Raw genomic sequence first — 22,820 nt, forward strand, 5'->3', positions numbered from 1 at the left:
CCGTCATACACAGGGGACTGGCATAGCAGCAAATCCTTCATAGGGGCCCAGCCTTGGGGGCAAAATCATGAAATATATACAGAGCGGGCAAAATGGATATATATATATACAGGGGGCAAGGGCAGGGTCATAACGATAGGGTCGTAATGCCCCTGCCTTTATATAAATCCATTTTGCCCCTCTGTATATATTACATGTGTCCCCTGTGTATATATTACATTTTTTGCCCACTCTGTATATATATATAAAAAAAAACACTTTACCCCTATATATGTCATGATTTTGTCCCCCAGGCCGGGCCCCTATGAAGGATTTGCTGCCATACCAGTCCCCTGTGTATTGCCACTGTGCCACACTGCCAGGTGCCCCTCTGTGAGTTAAGAAGCCAGCGGTGTTTGCACATTTACACACCTTATCTGAGAAGACTGCTCCACTCCCGTCATCCGGCGTGCGCCGCGGGCCCGGAACTGGTGAGATTACAGCAAGAAAGCAGCGCCGGATTGGTGGAGGTGTGGCCAGGGGTGGGGCAGGATGGATCGTGTAATTAACTGTGAGAGCGCAGAGCTGTGCCGCCGGTCAGGCACGACCTGACTGGCCATTATAAGATTAAACATTTTTAAATCACTCTGCGACCGCGATCGTTACCACTGGCAAAGGGGGCCCTCTGGGCCCCCCTGGCTTAGGGGCCCGGTCGCAACTGCGACCGCTGCGACCCCTATAGTTACGCCACTGCTACTTTCACATCTTCCTTTTTATCTGGATCCGTCAGGGGATCAGCAAAAACGCATCCGGTCAATAATACAACCATCGGCATCGGTTCAGAACGGATCCGGCTGTATTATCTCCAAAATATCCATGATCGTGTCTGAAAAAACGGATCTGGCACCATTGACTTACCTGTATATACTGGCGTATAAGACTACTTTTGAGCCCTAAAAAATATTTTCTAGAGTGGGGGGTCGTCTTATACGCCGGGTATGGCGGGTGCTGCAGTGCCGGGACGCCCGAATTATCAACAGAGAGAACCCGGGCTATTGCCTTGTATCCCCAGCAGCTGAGAGCTGCGATGTAACCCACGGCATATGCCCCCCCTGCGCTGTACCTTGTATACCGCCCCCTGCTCTGTACCTTGTATGCCTCCCCCCTGCTCTGTACCTTGTATGCTCCTTGTACCGCCATCCTCCCGGCCGCTCGCATCTCGCTCCTACGCATGTGCGAGATTTCATGCGGCAAGCGTGGATACACGGGATCCTCATGGCCGCTCGCATCTCGCTCCTGCGCATGTGCGTATCTAAGTGCGGCGCAGATGTGCATATGTGAATGTGAATATGAAGAATAACCTAACAAAAACATGTTCAGGGTATAGGTGGCACATGTTTAGGGTCTGGGAGGGAGGACAAGGAAGGTGGTGGGATGCAGGGATGGCTGGTGATACCTAGGGATGGTGGTGGGATGCAGGGATGGCAGTGGTATCTAGGGATGGTGGTGGGATGCAGGGATGGTGGTGGGATGCAGGGATGGCAGTGGTACCCAAGGATGTGGTGGGATTCAGGGATGGCAGAGGTACCCAGGGATGGTGGTGGGATGCAGTAATGTACTGCTGTGTGTTGAAAAAGGGGTAGTCTTATACGGCGAGTATATCCTAAACTCTATATTTTCAGTGTAAAAGTTGGGGGTCGTCTTATACGCCCAGTCGTCTTATACGCCGGCATATACGGTACATTATGTTTCATGCCGGATCCGTCTTGATCAGTATGCCATGACGCACTCAAAAACGCTGCATTTGTGCGTCATGGGAACGCAACGGAGCGGAATGCATTCTGGTGCTCTCCGTTCAAGTTCATTCAGTTTGGTCCCCATTGAAAATAAATGGGGTGAAAACTGAAGCCTTTTGCTGTGGTTTTGAGATCTTCTGACGGCTCTCAAAACCGTACAGCAAAACGCAGATATGAAAGTAGCCTTAAGGAAAAATCGGATCCTGAGCATCAGTTATGCACATTTGGCATCCGTTTGAGCCATATCTGTCTGGATCCTGCACGCAGGACTTTTTTTTCCCCATCTAAACTATCGGATCTCAGATGGAAATGGCTCCAACGGATGCCAAATGTGCATAACTGATCCGTTTATTTTTTATCTTTATTTTCTGGAGGACCAGAAGAACGGAAAAATAAACTGTGATGTGAACTCACCCTTAGGACTCATGCACCTGACCATTGGCTTTTTTACAGTCCGCATATTGTGGATCCACAAAATACGAATACCGGCTGTGTGCGTTTTGCCAAACGGAAAAGCTGGCCCCTAACAGAACAGTCCTATCCTTGTCGGATACGGACGGCATGGAACGAACATGCATGGGGTGCTGTCTGCATCTTTTGTGGCCCTATTAAAGTGAATGGGTCTGCAACCGACCCACAAAAAATGCAGATCGGGTGCGGACCCAAACCAGGGTGGTATGCGTGAGCCCTGTAGGTCTTGGAATCTTTTTAGGCGGTTTCTGGGGGAAAACACCATAAAGAACCGCGGGTGGCCAATAAAGAACATTTTGAATTACTTAGGGCTCTTGCACACGAATGTATATTCTTTTGGTGTCCGTTCCGTTTTTTTTTTTGCGGACTGTATACGGAACCATTCATTTCAATGGGTCCACAAAAAAAAACCTGAAGTTACTCCTTGTGCATTCTGTTTCCTATTGGTCGCATTTCCATTCCGCAAAAAAATATAACATGTCCTATTATTGTCCGCATTACGTACAAGGATAGGAGTGTTCTATTAGGGGCCAGCTGCTCCGTTCCGCAAAATACGGAATACACACAGACGGTTGTGTGCATGAGGCCTTATTCTGTCTTTTTTACCCAAAATAAATAAACGTCAGGATGATTTTCATATGTATAATGATCCTAAAGGGATTTTCCGGTACTTAGATACTTATGGCCTATCAATATCAGATTGGTGGGATGCAACACCCGGCACCCCCACCGATCAGCTGTTCGGGGAAGCCGCCAGCATCAGACACAGAAGGCTTTGTCAGTGCCAGCAAACTGCAGCTCAGCTCCCATTCTGGTTAGGCCTAGTTCACATTTCAGTGTTTGATCAGTGATTTCCATCAGTGTTTGTCAAAACCAGGTGCAGCTCTAAACACAGAACAGCTGCAGATCTTTCCCTTAGGCCTCTTGCAGACGAACGTAAGGCCTCCGTGCCTGCGCTGCGGCCCGCAATGCACGGGCACCGACCCTGGGCCAGCCGCAAGCGGATCCCGACCTCATTCACTTGAATAGGGTCCGCGATCTGTCCGTTCCGCAAAAAGATAGGACAAGTTCTATATTTTTACGGAACACCCCAGAAGCACTTCCGTTCACTGCTTCCGTTCCGCATCTCCGGATTTGTGGACCCGTTGAAGTCAATTGGTCCGCATCCGTGATGTGGAATGTACACGGAACGGTGCCCGCGTATTGCGGATCCGCAATACGGCAACGGAGCCCTTACATTCGTCTGCAAGAGGCCTTATACCTTATGTCTGTGGAGGCTCCACTCCTGGCTTTGGCTCACAATCACTGATGGAAATCACTGACCGAACACTGACGTGTGAACTAGGCCTAAGGCTGGGTTCACACCTGAGCGTTTTACAGCGCGTTCAAACGCGCTGTAAAACGCTCAACACATGAAAACCAATGCTTCCCTATGGCCCTGGTTCACACTTGAGCGTTTTACAGCGCGTTTGAACGCGCTGAAAAACGCCCTACGCTCAAAAAAGTACTTGAGCTTCTTTGGGGCGTTTTGTCGCGCATTCCCGTACATAGACTTTCGGGAATGCCCGACAATGGGCGTTCGCTTGTCTCTGTATGCGCGATTGTAAACGCCGGTACAATTGCGCATACAGAGCGCTCCTTTCAGAACGCTCAGGTCTGAACCCAGCCTAAAAAGAATGCGGGCTGAGCTGCAGTACTCCGGCACAGCCACTACACAGTGCACAGGGCTTTCTGCTTCCTGCGCAGGTGGCCCAAAACAGCTCAGCGGTGGGGTGCTGGAAAACCCCCTTGATGATATTGTATACTTTGTTACACAGAAAGTGATACAAAATATGTCCCCTCTTGCCTGAGAGTGACAGCCTGTAGTGCGGCCGGGATTTCCCAAGTCTCGCGCATGCGCATCACGCCGCTGAGACCCGGCTAACAGCGGCAGCAGGAGATGGGATTGCGCATTACTACAAAGCGCACCGCGCATGCGTGAGACTTAGGGAATCGCGGCCGCACTGCAGGCTGTCACTCTCAGGCAAGAGGGGACGGTTAGGTGGCGTGGTTACCTTGACTTGAAGCAAGGAGGCCGACACTATAGCGCTGATGGAGAATAAAACAGTGTTTTTTTTAACTTACGCCGCATCGGACAATGGGATGAAGCATATGATTATTAACAGGCTGCGGGCTACTATGAGGTACTGCTGGGGGATGTAGATGCATTTTTGAGGTGACAGGTTCCCTTTAAATTGTTTTTAAATGCGCAGATAGAAATCCAGTAGGAATTCACCGTAGTCTTACGCGACTTCAGGCTCCACAGAGCCAATACATTTTAATGCTGTATGGAAACAGTATTGAAATCAGGGTATCTGAATGCATCGACTTCAGATCTATGATTCCTCTCCTGACATGTCTGTTTTAGTAACTACTTGCATTCCCCATGCAATAACAATTCTGATGCCTATTCCTGCTGGACGTTTATGGATAAAGATGGAGTTACCGGTTAGGGGGGTGTCCCTGCACAGTCTGACAATGACAGCACTTATTGGATAGGGTCAGACTGTGCAGGGACAGCCCCCAAACTGGCAACACCCATCTGTTCCTTTATCCATAACTTTCTAGCAGGAATAAGAGAAGAATGGCACATCATAGAGTCATAAGAATAGACGCTACAGGATAGTTATTACATGGGGAATGCAAGTAGCTACTAAAGCAGACATGTCAGGAGAGGGGATAGATGGTCTTTTATTCTGCAATCAGCTAATCACATTTAAAATGCTTTGCTTAGGTGTCATATGGCCATCAATGGGCTGACAGAGAGCCCTCCCCTCTGATGTAATGGTACATCCAAATGTGGGAAGAACCACTTATCTTTGGACCAAAATGTATAGCTTTTTTTGACAGGTAGATGTTTTTGAATTTTACAGTGTTTAGCATTATTAGGACCAAAATCTAATTGTTTTTAGGCTATGTTCACATTGTGTTAAGAGCATTCCGATTATACGTCATGAGGGCTTCTGACGAATACCACCGATAAAATGCAGAAACGTACCCCACTGTGTAGGCATACACCGGTGACTCCTGGTGTCTGTAGTCCGCCCCATCTGCATATAGGCAGATACATCACTGCAATTACTGTAGGGCCCCCAGTATAGCCTTCTTTAGTGGCGGGACCATTCAAGGTTAAGAAGATGAAGCTGGCCACTGCATAATACTGCCACCTTCTCCTGCACATCCACGCCATAAACCCCACCACTGTCAGTGGAGCTATTCTCTGAGCCCTGAAGTCTTGGAAGCAGCAGCTTTACATGACCAGTCCTAGGGATCTTCCTATAGAGCTCCCGTGTAATGACAATCGGATCCAGATCCCAGGGACCCTCCTCTCCTGCCTTCTCAAACAGCTGATCGGCGGGGGTCTCGGGTGTCGGACCCCCACTGATCAGATACCAATGACCTATCCTGAGGATAGGTCATCATTTATAAAGTCTCAGAAAACCCCTTTAAGTCTTAAAACAAGTTCTCCTTTCTGATCACATGAGTAGCTTTGGGGGATCGGGGAGGGACTATACTAAAGGCTCTTTCACAGACACTTTTCTACAGTATATTAATATGCTTGTGCAAACCGCCATGCTTTTCTAGTGGTTTTAAAGGCACTTTTTACAAGCCGTTTTTAGTGGCATTTTTACTTAGTGACCTTTTGTAAAAAAAAAATTATTTTTTCTGGCATTTTTGATGTTCCATAGAAAAACCTATAGAGATATAAAAAAATAAAAAGAAAAAAAAAGAAAAGAAAAGAAAGCCATACCTAGACCAAGCTTCCATTTGGAACAAAACCACAAATAAAAAACTTTTATTACGTTTATGTAGATTTCTTCCAAATTTTTCATGATAGACGTTAAAGGGAATCTGTCACCTGGTTTGACCATATTCAGCACTCACCATTGCCATGTGTAATATATTACACATGGCTCTCCTGCAGTGGTTTTCTTTATTTTCATGCTTTCGTTTTGCTAAAAAAAAAAAAAAAAAGCAATCTTTGTGATATGCAAATGAACCCAGAAGGTGCCCAGTAACGCCCCCCTGCAGTGCCTAGCCCGCCTTAGTTTATAGCCCAAGCACGCCTCCTCGCTATGTAGTAACCTCCCACAGTCTAGTCTAATGGCGCCGCCCCCTCTGGTACGTCAGCTAATTCATTCAAACCAGGCACCTGGAATCTTCAGTTAGTCGGGCTGAAATCTCGCGCAGGCGCAGTACCGCCTACTGCCTGTGCGATCCGACCGCTCCTGAGGGCAACAGCCTCAAAAGTGTCACTGGGCATGCGCAGAGCCCAGTGACGTCTTCTCATCGCTGTTGCCCTCAGGAGCGGTTGGGTCGCACAGGCACAGGCGCAGGCGGTACTGCGCGAGATTTCAGCCGGACTAACTGAAGATTCAAGGTGCCTGGTTTGAATGAATTAGCTGACGTACCAGAGGGGGCGGCGCCATTAAACTAGACTGTGGGAGGTTACTACATAGCAAGGAGGCGTGCTTGGGCTATAAACTAAGGCGGGCTAGGCACTGCAGGGGGGCGTTACTGGGCTCAGAGGGTGAAGAATAACGCCCCTCTGGGCACCTTCTGGGTTCATTTGCATATCACAAAGATTGCTTTTTAGCAAAACGAATGCATTAAAATAAGAAAGAAAACCACTGCCGGAGAGAAGGTAATTTATTACACATGGCAATGGTGAGTGCTGAATATGGTCAAACCAGGTGACAGATTCCCTTTAAATTAAAAGGGTTCTGCACTTTCATTTAACTGATGATCTATCCTCTGGATAGATCATCAGCTTCTGATCGGCCGGGGTCCGACACCCGGGACCCCCGCCGATCAGCTGTTTGAGAAGGCAGCAGCACTCCAGCAGCGCCGCGGCCTTCTCACTGTTTAACGCCGGGCCGCCCGCCCACTGACGTCACGACTTGTATCAACTAGAGTGGGCGCGGCTAAGCTCCATTCAAGTGAACAGAGCTTAGCCGCGCCCACTCTAGTTGATACAAGTCGTGACGTCAGTAAACCGGCCCGGCGGTAAACAGTGAGAAGGCCGCGGCGCTGCTGGAGCGCCGCTGCCTTCTCAAACAGCTGATCGGCGGGGGTCCCGGGTGTCGGACCCCCGCCGATCAGAAGCTGATGATCTATCCAGAGGATAGATCATCAGTTAAATGAAAGTGCAGAACCCCTTTAACATCTCAATGTGAAAGACGCCGCTGAAAATGTCATGAAAGATGCATTGTGTGAATCCAGCCATGCAGTTTGGGTTGGCAGTAATGTTTTTTATTTTTTATTTTCTTTGTTGCTGGTTTCATACAGAATTGGACAGAAACTTTCATATGCATATGGATATACGATGGAGACCCCATAAATCTCTATAGCAAGCCTATTACCGCTCAGTAGAAAAAAGAGCAGTCAATTGGCCGTGAGCACGAGCCCTAAAGAAAAACTTCATGCATTGATATTTAAATGGTCATACTCGTCTCTCACCTTGGGCCATGCATTGACCCCCACGGGTTCTAGCAGCCGCCCATGGCACACTGAAGACGGGCTAAATTGCTGAAACATGGAAAGATCTGAAAGGTTTTTATCTAGCAATTAAATAAATATGTTTATAATAAAAAAACTGAAACATATTCATAATTTATACAATTTTAAGTTATAAATAAAAAAATATGCCCACGTCTTATTTTATATTGAAAAGAATGTGTATGCACTAAACTGCTGCAACCAGAAATAAATGGAAAGATCTCGAAGTTCACCCTCAATAATGACTGGCATGATCTTCTCCTCCCTGAAGGCTTCAACTGCAGGCAAAAACTCTTCCCAGGTAACTGTACGGGTGGACTGACTGCTAAGGCAACGTCGGTTATGGCCGTCAAAATGTGTGCACTCCAAAACCAACCCTAATGCTGGAGCCAGGGGGAGGTTCATCTTTTTTCCTTGCACTGACTGAGGAAGAAACTCAGGTGTAGCAGCCCCTTTCACCACTGCTAGGATAAGACCAACCATTTTACGGATCTGGTGTAGCATGAAGCTTTGTCCTGTAATTACAATTCGTGCAAATTCCACGCCGTGGCGGACAAACAGCTCCGAGCAGGAGATTGTGTATATGTGCCTACGGGCGCTGGGGTCATCCGACAATTTGCCTCTTGTGAAGTTGTGGAAATTGTGTGTTCCTTTATAGAAAGAAAGAAGTCCGTTGACGTGGTGGAAGTCTTCTTGGGACAAACGGAAGCTGGAGTCAGGAGCAGAGCTGGCACTCCTCGACAAAGCAAATGTGGGCAGTGTGTACGAATAGGTCCGGGCATCACACATGATTTTAGCATTGAAGCCCTTGGTCGCTCTTTTTACACCTGGGTACAAACAAAGAAAAAAAATAATAGTTAGAGCTATAGTGAACTAACTCACTGCGATAAGAAGAATATTTGTTGGATTTGAGATGACTTGGTTTTACTACCTATGACACGGATTTCCGGGGGCAGGTAAGAGTTGATAACCTCCACAGGATTTGCACAGTAGTCAAATAGTTTTACGGAGATAACTTGAGCCAAAGCAGAAACTCCCTAGCGAACAAACAATACAAAAAATAAAAAATATATTATTTGGAATTCTTTGTTCTAGAGATTATATACAAGAGGCCTAATGCATCTCAAACACCAAGGTTAAGTTCCAGTGCAAGTCCAGGTTCTGGGTTAAATTCCTGCAATAAGAAGCACCAGTTGTGCAACCGAGAACCGTTTTTTACTCAGGTCTTCCAAACACTAGCTTTTCGTTGACATCAGGAATAGTATGAAATCATGTAAATACAACATTATGCGATGTCACATCAGTACTGGCATGAAAGTAATGCATCACCACAAGCATACAACCCGGGCAATGAAGAACACAAAGGTACAGTACAGTGCGATTCTGTAACAAGCCCTTCCTTGGGGGTTTCCTTGGTGTTGAGTTTCTCCCTAGAGAAGCCAAGTGGCGTCATACATCCATTTCTCCTAGCCGACGATCAGAGCTTAGCTTTTTTCCCCCCAAAACTGTTCTAAGAAAATAAAAACTTAAAGGGGTATTCCCATCTCACCACTTTGGTCTTCTGCTGCCTACTTTTTCTCTTCCTTGTTCCCCAATCTCTGAAGCTATGTGGGCAGCACGCTTCCCCTTCTATCACATGACATGTGCGCTCTCCCGATGCTGCTACATGGACTATACCAGTACAAGATGCTGCTCCTTGTCACACCTGACAAATGGCTTTGTGTGTGTTCAGTTAGGAGGAGGCCAGGAGAACTGGGCGCTGCACAATCACCAGAGTTATCTGCAGCCCTGGAGTTATGGTGTGATAGCTCAGTTGACTTGTAGTAGAAGTTCTTCAGACTGGGAGATGTTATCTGGGAGCAGCTCTCAGGTTTCTGCTACTGTGTGTGGAGCACTTCTTATCTCTCCCTTCTTACCTCATTCATACCATGACTGAGGATTACAGCACTGCTCATCCCGGCTGAGCGACATATGCTGTATTTCCTCTGCTGCACCCCTCAATGGCAGAGGAGGGTGACCTTTTCAAGTCCAAGGAGGTAGGAGGGCTGTGGTGGGGCTTTCTTGTAACAGTGTCTGAGCTGCCCAGTGTGTCCCTGGAGCTCCGTTCTGTGAGGAGGTAGCAGAGGCTCCCCTAGGTACCTGCACAGTACAGCAGCAACGGATTGCACCTGGAAGACGGCCAGTTCACTTCTACAGCACAGTGGCCGTCCTGGGAGCTAATGCTCATGGGCAAGCACTGCGCGGTCCCGGTGGCCTGGCCAGACACAAAGAAACAAGGACAGAGGCATTTGCGCAAAGCGCGGCCACCACTCTAGCAGCGCAATGATGTTGCTGTAACTAATGGAGAACAGAATCATAGAAGGGGAAGTAGGTACCTGGCAAACATATAGTTTAACTATGATAATACCCCTTTCACTTTGTAGTAGGGATAACAAGCAGACTTTGGGTCCATTCACACACCCGTATGTGTTTTGCGGATCCGCAAATTGCGAATCCACAAAACATGGACACCGGCAATGTGCGTTCCGCATTTTGCGGACCGCACATCGCCGGCACTCTTATAGAAAATGACTTTTCTTGTCCACAATTGCAGACAAGAATAGGACATGTTTTATTTTTTTTGCAGAACGGAAGTGCGGAACCGGAAGTGCAAATCCGTGGATGCGAACAGCACATTCCGGCCCCATTGAAAATTAATGGGTCCGCACCTGTCCTGCAAAATTGCGGAACGGATGCGGACCCATTTTGCGGACGTGTGAATGGACCCTAAATCTGTGAAAAATGCAACACGACCAGAATAAAACCATGAATGTTAGGGTGGTTTCACAAACAACTTTATTTTTTGTGCCAAAACCAGGAGTGGATTCAAAAGAAATGGGAATGTGCCACAGATTCAAGAAGATTTGGTGGGTTAGATAAAGGGGTTGTCCGCTTTATTCACATTGATGACCAACCTTAAAGGGACACTGACAGGCCCTATAAACATATTTAGTTATTCCTATGCAGTCATTGTAAACCATGTAAAAACAACTTTATATTCATCTGTCAATCACATTTCTTTATGCCCAAGGGGCGTTTTTTCAAATTTCTTTATGCCCGAGGGGCGTTTTTTCTCATACCTTTGTGCCCAGCCGCGCCTCAACTGTCGATTCCTACCGCTGCCCAGCTCATTATTATTCACTGCGCAGGGGCGGCTCTTACATTCCCCGATCCTGTCAGTTCCCATGCATGCCCGATAGATACTTATGGGCATCAGCCTAAATCAGACCATCTGCGCATGCACCGGCACCTTCCCAAGCCTGTAATTGAATGCGCCTGCGTCCGATCTCTCCTCCAAGGCACTCGTATCCAGTGCTTCAGATCGTTTATGTCATCAGAAATTCAGATGGTTAATGCACCTGCGCCGGCCAAGAAACTCTTCTCTCGGGTGACAGGCTCGGGGAGTGTAAGAGCCGCAAAGCGCAGTGAATAATAATGAGCTGGGCGGCGCTAGGAATCGACAGTTGAGGCGCGGCTGGGCACAAAGGTATGAGAAAAAACGCCCCTTGGGCATAAAGAAGTGTGATTGACAGATGAATATAAAGTTGTTTTTACATGGTTTACAATGCGGACAGGGGGTTCTCTTATGTGATTGGAATACACTTTAATAGATCTATGACTGCATAGGAATAACTAAATATGTTTATAGGGCCTGTCAGTGTCCCTTTAATGACTTGGCACCCCTGCCGATCAGCTGTTTGAAGAGAAGGCCGCACTCGTGGGAGTGCTGCCTTCTCTTCATTGTTTACCTGCTCACCATCGCCCCATTCACTTCTATGGAACGGCTCCTTCCTATACACTTGAATCCATAGGCCATCAAGATAAATAACAGTGGGAGTGTTCCTTATGTCCTCCTTTGCATCAAATTTATAATATGATAACAATATGCAACCAAATTTTTTTCTTGTTGGTTGGGTATATTAAATTGTAAATAAAATCTTAAAAAAAGGAATGGGGAATGTAAAGGAAGGACTCTGGCTCAAAAAACTACATCAAAAACTGCAGTAGAGTTTTTTCAAAAACCGCTGTGCCCCAAATGTACCAAGCCTGTAAAAGGCATAAGCTTACAGCAGCTGTCTGGACCTGCACCAGACACTTTTCTCTGACTATACCGACTCTTGGTTGGCTTACTTTGAGCCCGTCCCATTTTCCACCATGCTCCTCACCCTTTCCAATAAACTTTTTTCCCTTATTGAGCACATCAGAAAAAAGTGTAGAAACCTTATAGTCACCAAATTGCGCCATTCTGTGTCATAGGGGCAAGAAGGCCCATGGTAGAGAAATAGTTTTAGACCCACCATAAAGAAGACAGGCTGTGTACAGCAGTGTGCAACCTCCTGTCATCACAGGTTATAGGATAATACCTACAGAACCTTCTAGGCAGCAGTGGTGTTTAGGGCTGGGGGAAGGTAAATGTGATTTTCAAAGGAGCTATGAAAAATGAAAAGTGGAATCTGATTGGTTGCTATGGGCAACTAAGCCAGTTCTACATTACACCAGTTTGATAAAACTCCCCCATTGCTTCTGGTTTACAAGATACGACTGCTCCACCTAGTTTGAATGCCTTTAGCACAGGGGTATTATAATCACAGCTTAGACATGGCAGCGTCTTTGCAGCTTATGGAGGTCCGGTCCCCTCTCCTGAAATGTCTGATTTAGTAACTACTTGCATTCCTATGTAATAACATTTCTGGAGCATCTATTCTTCTGACTCACTAGAAGTTATCAATCAATTTCCAGCAGTCTGCAATAAACGTTACCAGTTTGGGAGAGGGTGTCCTTGCACAATCTGACACTGGCAGTACTGATTGGATAGTGTCAGACAGTGCAGGAACACCCCCCCCCCCCCAACTTTTAACACCGAGATGGACCTTTATTGCAGATTGCTAGCAATTCATTCATAAATGTCTAGTAGGAATAACAGAGGAATCGCAAAACATAGAGTCATAGGGACAGATGCTCCAGAATTGGTATAAGGAATGCAAGTAGCTACTGAGATGGAGAAGTCAGGAGAGGGGGCAGGTCCTCTTGTACCACTAGTAATAGAAAAAAGGGTCAACGTAGTAGATACCAGGAGCATTCAGAACCAGATTTTGAGGGACTGTACACTACACCAGGTAACCAGCTGAAGAGGAATACTGAACATGAAACGTCACCACACAAAAAATACATAAACATCAAAGTATGTATAAAAACATATGATCTACAGATAATTTTAATACATAATCAAGCCTTGAAGGGTTTCTGTCACCAGAATTAACCCTATTAATTAAACGGTCTGACATTAGTGATGTGCTCATGTCAGCTGAACCTAACTAGTCTATTCCTACTTTTATCTATGCTCCGTTACTCCAGAAATATAACTTTTATAATATGCTAATTAGCCTCTAGGTGCAGGGGGAGGGGCGTTGTTCCTGCTCCTAGAGGCTCCGTTCTCCCACCTCTGGCCACGCCCCCTGCTACACTAGATTGACAGGGCCAGGCAGCGGTGGTCTCCTACTGCTGGCCCTGTCTGCAGTGTAAATCTCGCGCTGTCCCGTTCAGTATTTGGCGCAGGCTTCCTCGCTGGCTTCCTCACTGCGCCTGCGTCGAATACTGAACGGCGTGAGATTTCCCCATCGCTCAGGGCCGGCAGTTGGAGGTAAAGGCTGCCTGGCCCTGTCAATCTAGTGGCCAGAGATGGGAGAACGGAGCCTCTAGGTGCCGCCCCCCCCCGCTCCTATAGGCTAATTAGCATATTATAAAGTTATATTTCTGGAGAAACGGGGGCATAGATAAAAGTAGGAATAGGCTAGTTAGGTTCAGCTGACATAAGCACATCGCTAAGGTCAGCTACTTTAATAGGGTTAATTCTGGTGACAGAAACCCTTTTAAAAACAACTCACCTTGTCTGTGCGGGCACAACGCTGAAATCGCACGCGCTTTAAGTCAGTAGAGCAAATCTCAGGAATAAATTGTGCTTTTACAAGGGCAGAAACTATTTGTCCTTCAATAGTTGGCAAAGGAATTGAGTTATTTATCTGCAGAAAACCAAATAAAATACATAAACTTCACATTTCTATAACCATGAACGCTGTTTCATATATGACTAGTGTTAGGGTGCTATTACACGAGTGCTGCCGAATCGCTTTTAATCTCAGGCTCAGCAGTTTGTTTTCTATATTTCGAGGAATTATCCAAGCACCAGAAGAGAAGTCACAGCTGGAGGACAGCCGATTGCGTCAATTTATTAAAACTGCTACAAAGGAGAAATGGAGGAGCTGCTCATGGCAACCAATTAGATTGCAGCCCTTTTATCTGGCGAATATAAGCAGAGCGCTAAAAGGTTGCTATGGCCAACTCCTCCACCTTCTCCGTGTCCTAGTTTTGGTATATTTCCACCAGTGGTTGTGCAAATGCACGATGCAGTCGTGTCCTAGACACCAATGCACAGTAGAGCCTTACCTGCATGCCATGATACCCAGAGCCACAGTAAATCAGCTGTATAGCATGCTTCTTTTTTGGAATTCTGGGTAGATTCTCTGAAAAAGCTTTAGGCTCCTCTTCATCTTCCTCTAACTTCTTTTCAAATGCATTACTTGTAATTTTATTGCTCTGAATAAAATAAAAGGAACATAACACTTGAGAGCTCCATGTATCACCGCAGACAGCAGGCCACATGGATGTCGCTACTGTGAGCACAGCATTAGAAACGGCAGACACACACTCACTTTATACCTCACACTGTCAGCAGTGACAACCTTCTGAAACGTAGCCTCCGTTTCTGAATGTTATTTTAGAGAAAGAATTTACACTTAGACATTCCCTTAAAGTGGACCTGTCACCACAAAATGCAATGCAATCTGAAAGCATAATGTTATAAAGCAGGAGGAGATGAGCAGACCAGTATAGTTTTGTGGTTAAAAATTCATTGCTATGGCTTAAATGATTATTCCGGCAATTTCAAGTAGTTAAAGCATATATATAATCATAACTGTGAAGGTATAAGTCTTTTTTAAGCCTAATTTTCCCCCTCTTTAGCTGCACAGCTAGATTAATTTCTCTCACAAGCAGGGAGTGTATTCCTTCGGTGAAATCTGCCAGGACTGTAATGCTGTGATATTCTTCCCCTTACTTCTCACTAAGTTTGTGTTCAGCTCTGGAGCTCACACAATAGATAAGGACATAGAGATCACAATTACAGAAAGGCAGCAGGCGCCTGTGAATTCAGAAGCAGTATAGAAGCAGTAGTTTTATCAGGCTCAGGATCTTGCTTGTCAACAGGCAGTGGACAGCAAATTCGGTGAAAGTGAGACCCCTAGTGGCCATTACTTTACTAACTTTTTCGGGTAAATGCAAGCATATTTTTAAAATGAAGCGATTTAACAAATGTTCTATTTACACCATTCTCTAGTAAATCAAATAAAACAGTGTGAAAGTACACTGACTCTTTAAGGATAATAGTTAGGGATAACTATTAGGGCTTTTTCACACAAGCGGATCCCGTGTGTGGAATCCACTGCGTGAAAGACAGCCAAGCCCCGCTCCGGACAGCAGAGACACGGAGCATTAACATGATTGATAATGCTCTTTGCCTCTCTGTGATCTCTTTACTACAAAATCACAGTGAGGTAAAGTTGTCACTGTGATTTTGTAGTAAAAAGATCACAGAGAGGCACGAAGTATTATCAATCATGTTAATGCTCCATGTCTCTGTCCGGAGCAGGGTTTGGCATTCTTTCACGCATTGGATTCCATGCACAGCATCCGCTCGTGTGAAAGAGCCCTTAAACTGATGAAGGTCTGACTGCAGGGACCCACAGTTATCCTGAGAATGGGGACTCTCAAAATGAATGGAGCAGCAGGTCGAGCATACAGTATACACTGCTACTTCATTCATCTCTATGGGACTGCATTTGCGTTTGTACTCAGCTATCTCTTGTAGTCCCATAGAGATGAATGGTGTGAAACTGGGCATGACTGACCTGAGGAACGGAAGTACGGGACGATACCCCACGGAAGCACTCCGTAGTGCTTCCGTAGGGTTCCATTCCGTGCTTCCGTTCTGCACCATTCCGCATCTCCGGATTTGCGTACCCATTCAAGTGAATAGATCCGCATCTGTGATACGCAATGCCCACAGAATGGTGCCCGTGTTTTGCGGATCTGCAATGTGAAAGAGGCCTAAGTGTGTATACATAGATAGCAGTCAGTCACCGATAGTTGTACACGGGGGGAGGTGAGATCAGTAGTTGATAGCATTCTCTGTGTAAGTGTGTATACATAACTGTCAGTCACTGATAACTGTACACAGGGGAGTTGTTATCAGTGATTAATAGTATACTCTGTGTAAGAGTGTATACAGAGATAGCTGTCAGTCACTGATAGCTGTACACAGGGGAGGTGTTATCAGTGATTGATAGCATTATCTGTGTAAGTGTGTATACATAGAGCTGTCAGTCACTGATAACGTCTCTCCTGTGTAAGGTTATCAGTGATTGATAGCATTCTCTGTGTAAGTATGTATACAAAGACAGCTGTCAGTCACTGATAACTGTACATAGGGGAGGGGTTATCAGTCATTGATACCATTCTCTCTGTAAGTGTGTATACGTTACTGATAGTTGTACACAAGGGAAGTTTTATCAGTGATTGATAGCATTTTCTGTGTCAGTGTGTATACTTAGATGTCAGCCACGGATAGTTGTGCATGGGTTGCCATGTTATCAGTGACTGACACATACACACACCAACACAGAGAATGCTATCATTTACCAAAAAAAGATGCCCCCCAGTGTACAATTAAGCTCAGAAAGAGCCTTGATTTATATGTATAAATTACAAATGTCACTGAATCTTTTTCCAACACAGCATCAATCTGCTGAGCCCCTCTTGCGCTATTACATGCTGCTTGCAGATTGCACTGCATTTCATGGGGACAGACTCTCTTTAAATCTTCATATTTCAATATCTGATCAGTGGAAGGGGCGGGGGGGGGGGGGGGGGATCTGAAACCCGCCACCCTAGTCAATCATGGGTTTGAAGGGTATATCAAGCAAACTGCCATATATTGTATAGCAGCTGTGCTTGTTATTGCAGCTCAATCTCTTTCACTTGAAAAGGATTGTGCTACAGAAAGGCCATGTGACCGATGAACGTGACATCACTGGCTGAGGAAGAGGCCGCAGTGCTTGTCCGAGCGCTGCAGCCCCTCTCAAAAGCTATAACCGTGTAGGATATAGGGCACTCTAGTGCTCAAGTAGGGTCTTATCCTGTATATAAGGAGTAATACAGCTTGGTACTAGCAGGAAAAGCGTGAATGCTTGACAATCCAAAGTAGTACACAATAAGTATATACAACGACGTATATATTGATTGTGTACTACTTTGGATTTCTACAGTTACAACATGGTTAGCACTCCTTTTTCCTGAGATTTCTGAGTTTGGTTATCTAATCTAAGCAAACACCTTCTATTGCTTTTCAATGGCTTTTGTCTCAAGATAATGAAATGAGTTAAGAAATTTGAGTTAACAGCGGGAGTGCTAACCCTGCTACATCTGTATAGCGATCATTTGTCAAGCAGTCACAAATCTCTTTCAATCGTTAAAGCGATTCTGTCGGCAAGATTACGCATATAGAATTAATTACATGTAGTGGAGGTCTCCTATCACCTGTCAGAAGTACACTGGTATGTCATCTATGATGCTGTAGTTTTGCTGAAAAAAAACGATTTTATATGTACGCAAATCACCTGTGAAAAGATCCCAAGGGTCTGTCCTAACCATCAGTGGAGCCTAGCCGCACCCATTCTCAGTGAGCCCAGCACCTCCCTTCATTCTCAAGTCCCCTCCTGGCATCTCCGACATCATTCTGAGGCTGCACTGTAATGTCTCCTAAGCGCCCACATGGTCTCCCATCCCTGTGCTGGCACCAGCATAAAGCTGGGATGGGAAACTGTGTGGGTGCTCAGGTGACAAACGCTCACGCATGACGGGACTTGTGGATGAGGGGAGTTGCTGGGCTCACTTGGGCTGGGTGCGGCTAGGCTCCACTGACGGTTAGGACCGCCTCTTGGGCTTATTTCACAGGTGATTTGCATATATATCAATTGGTTTTTCAGTAAAACTACAGCAATCATAAGTCACATACCGGTGAGATCTGCAATAACGTGTGATCAGGTCTATGTGCGTAATCTTGCTGACAGAATCCCTTTAAGCAGTAGGCGTGCCAGGGGTCGGACGCCCACTGATCAGATTAGGATGACCTCCCCTTAATGATAGAAATACCACTAAGAGACCGTTACGGTACCTGGTAGGAAAAACTGGCTGGCGTGCTTGAAAAGCGGAGAATGACGTTTCTGCAAATTCTCCTTGAGAGAGCACCCAGCAGCGTTATTTCTTTCATCTTCTGTCTGGTTAAATGTGAGAAATACAAAGCCTGAGGTTAAGGACAATAACATGACAGCTCAGTAGCTCTACTGGATTTCATGGTCTCCTCAGTGGAAGAAGAGAACCTCACTGCAACATTAACCCTTCCAGCCCTCCACAAATACTTTCTAAAGATCGGCGTTTCAAAAGTCCATCGGAGCGAGATGAGCCAAATTTATTAAGAGGCGCAGGCCTATTGTTACATTTGTCAAATCTTGTGTAGATGCAGTATGCTTCGAAGGTTATCTAGACCTGCATCAGGTTTATTACAGGGGCTCTGACTGGTGGTTTCTCTGACTCTATACCAACTATTGGTTGGCTTCACATCACGTTTTATGCTTCTGTTTGACGTATATGTTACAAAAAAAAAAAAAAGGATACAAATATGCAGCACACCGCATTCTTGTATCCTGCACATACCAGTAAAAAAAAACAATGGTAAAAAAAAAATTATATACAAATTATTTTTTTTACAATTAAACTCTATGGTGAACGGATGCCACTGTATGGCATCAGTCTGAGGTGTTTTTTTGCGCACATATTTGATGAAACGTGTGTTGGGCCCATCTACCAGGCGTCAAGGTGACTTCTGCAGATGGGTCCCTAACACTAGTATACTGCCTCTCCTGGGCTTGACTAAGCCTCCAATGTTCAGAGCGGTGTAGGAACCAGCTACATATGTACTCTGCTCAGAAGCCCCAGGCAGATGGGCAGGGAGTGCTCAATCTAAAAGAGGCAGCTACCCTGAATATATACTACAAGAAAATGTAGTCAAGCACATTCATAGTCGCAGGTGCAAATCCATAAAGCTAGCGTTCAGGAAGCAAACAAAAAAGGTATGGCAGCAACTATGAATGTGCTTGTCTAAGTTTTCTGGTAGTATATATTGAGTAGAGTTGAGCGAACACCTGGATGTTCGGGTTCGAGAAGTTCGGCCGAACATCCCGGAAATGTTCGGGTTCGGGATCCGAACCCGATCCGAACTTCGTCCCGAACCCGAACCCCATTGAAGTCAATGGGGACCCGAACTTTTCGGCACTAAAAAGGCTGTAAAACAGCCCAGGAAAGAGCTAGAGGGCTGCAAAAGGCAGCAACATGTAGGTAAATCCCCTGCAAACAAATGTGGATAGGGAAATGAATTAAAATAAAAATTAAATAAATAAAAATTAACCAAAATCAATTGGAGAGAGGTTCCATAGCAGAGAATCTGGCTTCCCGTCACCCACCACTGGAACAGTCCATTCTCAGATATTTAGGCCCCGGCACCCAGGCAGAGGAGAGAGGTCCCGTAACAGAGAATCTGTCTTCATGTCAGCAGAGAATTAGTCTGCATGTCATAGCAGAGAATGAGGCTTCACGTCAGCCACCACTGCAACAGTCCATTGGCATATATTTAGGCCCAGCACCCAGGCAGAGGAGGGAGGTCCCGTAACAGAGAATCTGTCTTCATGTCAGCAGAGAATTAGTCTGCATGTCATAGCAGAGAATGAGGCTTCACGTCAGCCACCACTGCAACAGTCCATTGGCATATATTTAGGCCCAGCACACACACAGGCAGAGGAGAGAGGTCCCGTAACAGAGAATCTGGCTTCATGTCAGCAGAGAATCAGTCTGCATGTCATAGCAGAGAATGAGGCTTCACGTCAGCCACCACTGCAACAGTCCATTGGCATATATTTAGGCCCAGCACACACACAGGCAGAGGAGAGAGGTCCCGTAACAGAGAATCTGGCTTCATGTCAGCAGAGAATCAGTCTGCATGTCATAGCAGAGAATGAGGCTTCACGTCAGCCACCACTGCAACAGTCCATTGGCATATATTTAGGCCCAGCACCCAGGCAGAGGAGGGAGGTCCCGTAACAGAGAATCTGTCTTCATGTCAGCAGAGAATTAGTCTGCATGTCATAGCAGAGAATGAGGCTTCACGTCAGCCACCACTGCAACAGTCCATTGGCATATATTTAGGCCCAGCACACACACAGGCAGAGGAGAGAGGTCCCGTAACAGAGAATCTGGCTTCATGTCAGCAGAGAATCAGTCTGCATGTCATAGCAGAGAATGAGGCTTCACGTCAGCCACCACTGCAACAGTCCATTGGCATATATTTAGGCCCAGCACACACACAGGCAGAGGAGAGAGGTCCCGTAACAGAGAATCTGGCTTCATGTCAGCAGAGAATCAGTCTGCATGTCATAGCAGAGAATGAGGCTTCACGTCAGCCACCACTGCAACAGTCCATTGGCATATATTTAGGCCCAGCACCCAGGCAGAGGAGGGAGGTCCCGTAACAGAGAATCTGTCTTCATGTCAGCAGAGAATTAGTCTGCATGTCATAGCAGAGAATGAGGCTTCACGTCAGCCACCACTGCAACAGTCCATTGGCATATATTTAGGCCCAGCACCCAGGCAGAGGAGGGAGGTCCCGTAACAGAGAATCTGTCTTCATGTCAGCAGAGAATTAGTCTGCATGTCATAGCAGAGAATGAGGCTTCACGTCAGCCACCACTGGAACAGTCCATTCTCAGATATTTAGGCCCCGGCACCCAGGCAGAGGAGAGAGGTCCCGTAACAGAGAATCTGTCTTCATGTCAGCAGAGAATTAGTCTGCATGTCATAGCAGAGAATGAGGCTTCACGTCAGCCACCACTGCAACAGTCCATTGGCATATATTTAGGCCCAGCACCCAGGCAGAGGAGAGAGGTCCCGTAACAGACAATCTGGCTTCATGTCAGCAGAGAATCAGTCTTCATATCATAGCAGAGAATCAGGCTTCACGTCACCCACCACTGTAAGAGTCAATTTTCATAAATTTAGGCCCAGAACCCAGGCAGAGGAGAAAGGTCCCGTAACAGACAATCTGGCTTCATGTCAGCAGAGAATCAGTCTTCATATCATAGCAGAGAATCAGGCTTCACGTCACCCACCACTGTAAGAGTCAATTTTCATAAATTTAGGCCCAGAACCCAGGCAGAGGAGAAAGGTCCCGTAACAGACAATCTGGCTTCATGTCAGCAGAGAATCAGTCTTCATATCATAGCAGAGAATCAGGCTTCACGTCACCCACCACTGTAAGAGTCAATTTTCATAAATTTAGGCCCAGAACCCAGGCAGAGGAGAAAGGTCCCGTAACAGACAATCTGGCTTCATGTCAGCAGAGAATCAGTCTTCATATCATAGCAGAGAATCAGGCTTCACGTCACCCACCACTGTAAGAGTCAATTTTCATAAATTTAGGCCCAGAACCCAGGCAGAGGAGAAAGGTCCCGTAACAGACAATCTGGCTTCATGTCAGCAGAGAATCAGTCTTCATATCATAGCAGAGAATCAGGCTTCACGTCACCCACCACTGTAAGAGTCAATTTTCATAAATTTAGGCCCAGAACCCAGGCAGAGGAGAAAGGTCCCGTAACAGACAATCTGGCTTCATGTCAGCAGAGAATCAGTCTTCATATCATAGCAGAGAATCAGGCTTCACGTCACCCACCACTGTAAGAGTCAATTTTCATAAATTTAGGCCCAGAACCCAGGCAGAGGAGAAAGGTCCCGTAACAGACAATCTGGCTTCATGTCAGCAGAGAATCAGTCTTCATATCATAGCAGAGAATCAGGCTTCACGTCACCCACCACTGTAAGAGTCAATTTTCATAAATTTAGGCCCAGAACCCAGGCAGAGGAGAAAGGTCCCGTAACAGACAATCTGGCTTCATGTCAGCAGAGAATCAGTCTTCATATCATAGCAGAGAATCAGGCTTCACGTCACCCACCACTGTAAGAGTCAATTTTCATAAATTTAGGCCCAGAACCCAGGTAGAGGAGAAAGGTCCCGTAACAGACAATCTGGCTTCATGACAGCAGAGAATCAGTCTGCATGTCATAGCAGAGAATCAGGCTTCACGTCAGCCACCACTGCAACAGTCCATTGTCATAAATTTAGGCCCAGCACCCAGGCAGAGGAGAGAGGTCCCGTAACAGACAATCTGGCTTCATGTCAGCAGAGAATTAGTCTGCATGTCATAGCAGAGAATCAGGCTTCATGTCAGCCACCACTGCAACAGTCCATTGGCATATATTTAGGCCTAGCACACAGGCAGAGGAGAGGTTCATTCAACTTTGGGTAGCATCGCAATATAATGGTAAAATGAAAATAAAAATAGGATTGAATGAGGAAGTGCCCTGGAGTCCAATAATATATGGTTATGGGGAGGTAGTTAATGTCTAATCTGGACAAGGGACGGACAGGTCCTGTGGGATCCATGCCTGGTTCATTTTTATGAACGTCAGCTTGTCCACATTGGCTGTAGACAGGCGGCTGCGTTTGTCTGTAATGACGCCCCCTGCCGTGCTGAATACACGTTCAGACAAAACGCTGGCTGCCGGGCAGGCCAGCACCTCCAAGGCATAAAAGGCTAGCTCTGGCCACGTGGACAATTTAGAGACCCAGAAGTTGAATGGGGCCGAACCATCAGTCAGTACGTGGAGGGGTGTGCACACGTACTGTTCCACCATGTTAGTAAAATGTTGCCTCCTGCTAACACGTTGCGTATCAGGTGGTGGTGCAGTTAGCTGTGGCGTGTTGACAAAAGTTTTCCA

General features: G+C 46.2%; 1 protein-coding gene across 1 annotated transcript in view; it reads right to left on the reverse strand.

Annotated features, from left to right (window-relative positions):
* Window positions 1-7,516: 7,516 nt before the first annotated feature.
* The window catches only part of LOC122927592 (tRNA pseudouridine synthase A-like), a 34,088-nt gene continuing 18,784 nt past the window's right edge, over window positions 7,517-22,820 (reverse strand). The window contains exons 2-6 of the mRNA XM_044279569.1: window positions 18,112-18,214; window positions 14,268-14,417; window positions 13,709-13,843; window positions 8,716-8,821; window positions 7,517-8,611 (exon numbers count right to left, since the gene is read on the reverse strand). Of these exons, the coding sequence (XP_044135504.1) occupies window positions 7,947-8,611; window positions 8,716-8,821; window positions 13,709-13,843; window positions 14,268-14,417; window positions 18,112-18,214 (1,159 nt within the window). The 3' untranslated portion in view covers window positions 7,517-7,946. The remainder of the gene's footprint in view (window positions 8,612-8,715; window positions 8,822-13,708; window positions 13,844-14,267; window positions 14,418-18,111; window positions 18,215-22,820) is intronic.

This window comes from Bufo gargarizans, chromosome 2, assembly GCF_014858855.1.
Source record: "Bufo gargarizans isolate SCDJY-AF-19 chromosome 2, ASM1485885v1, whole genome shotgun sequence".
In the NCBI taxonomy this organism is placed as follows: domain Eukaryota; kingdom Metazoa; phylum Chordata; class Amphibia; order Anura; family Bufonidae; genus Bufo; species Bufo gargarizans.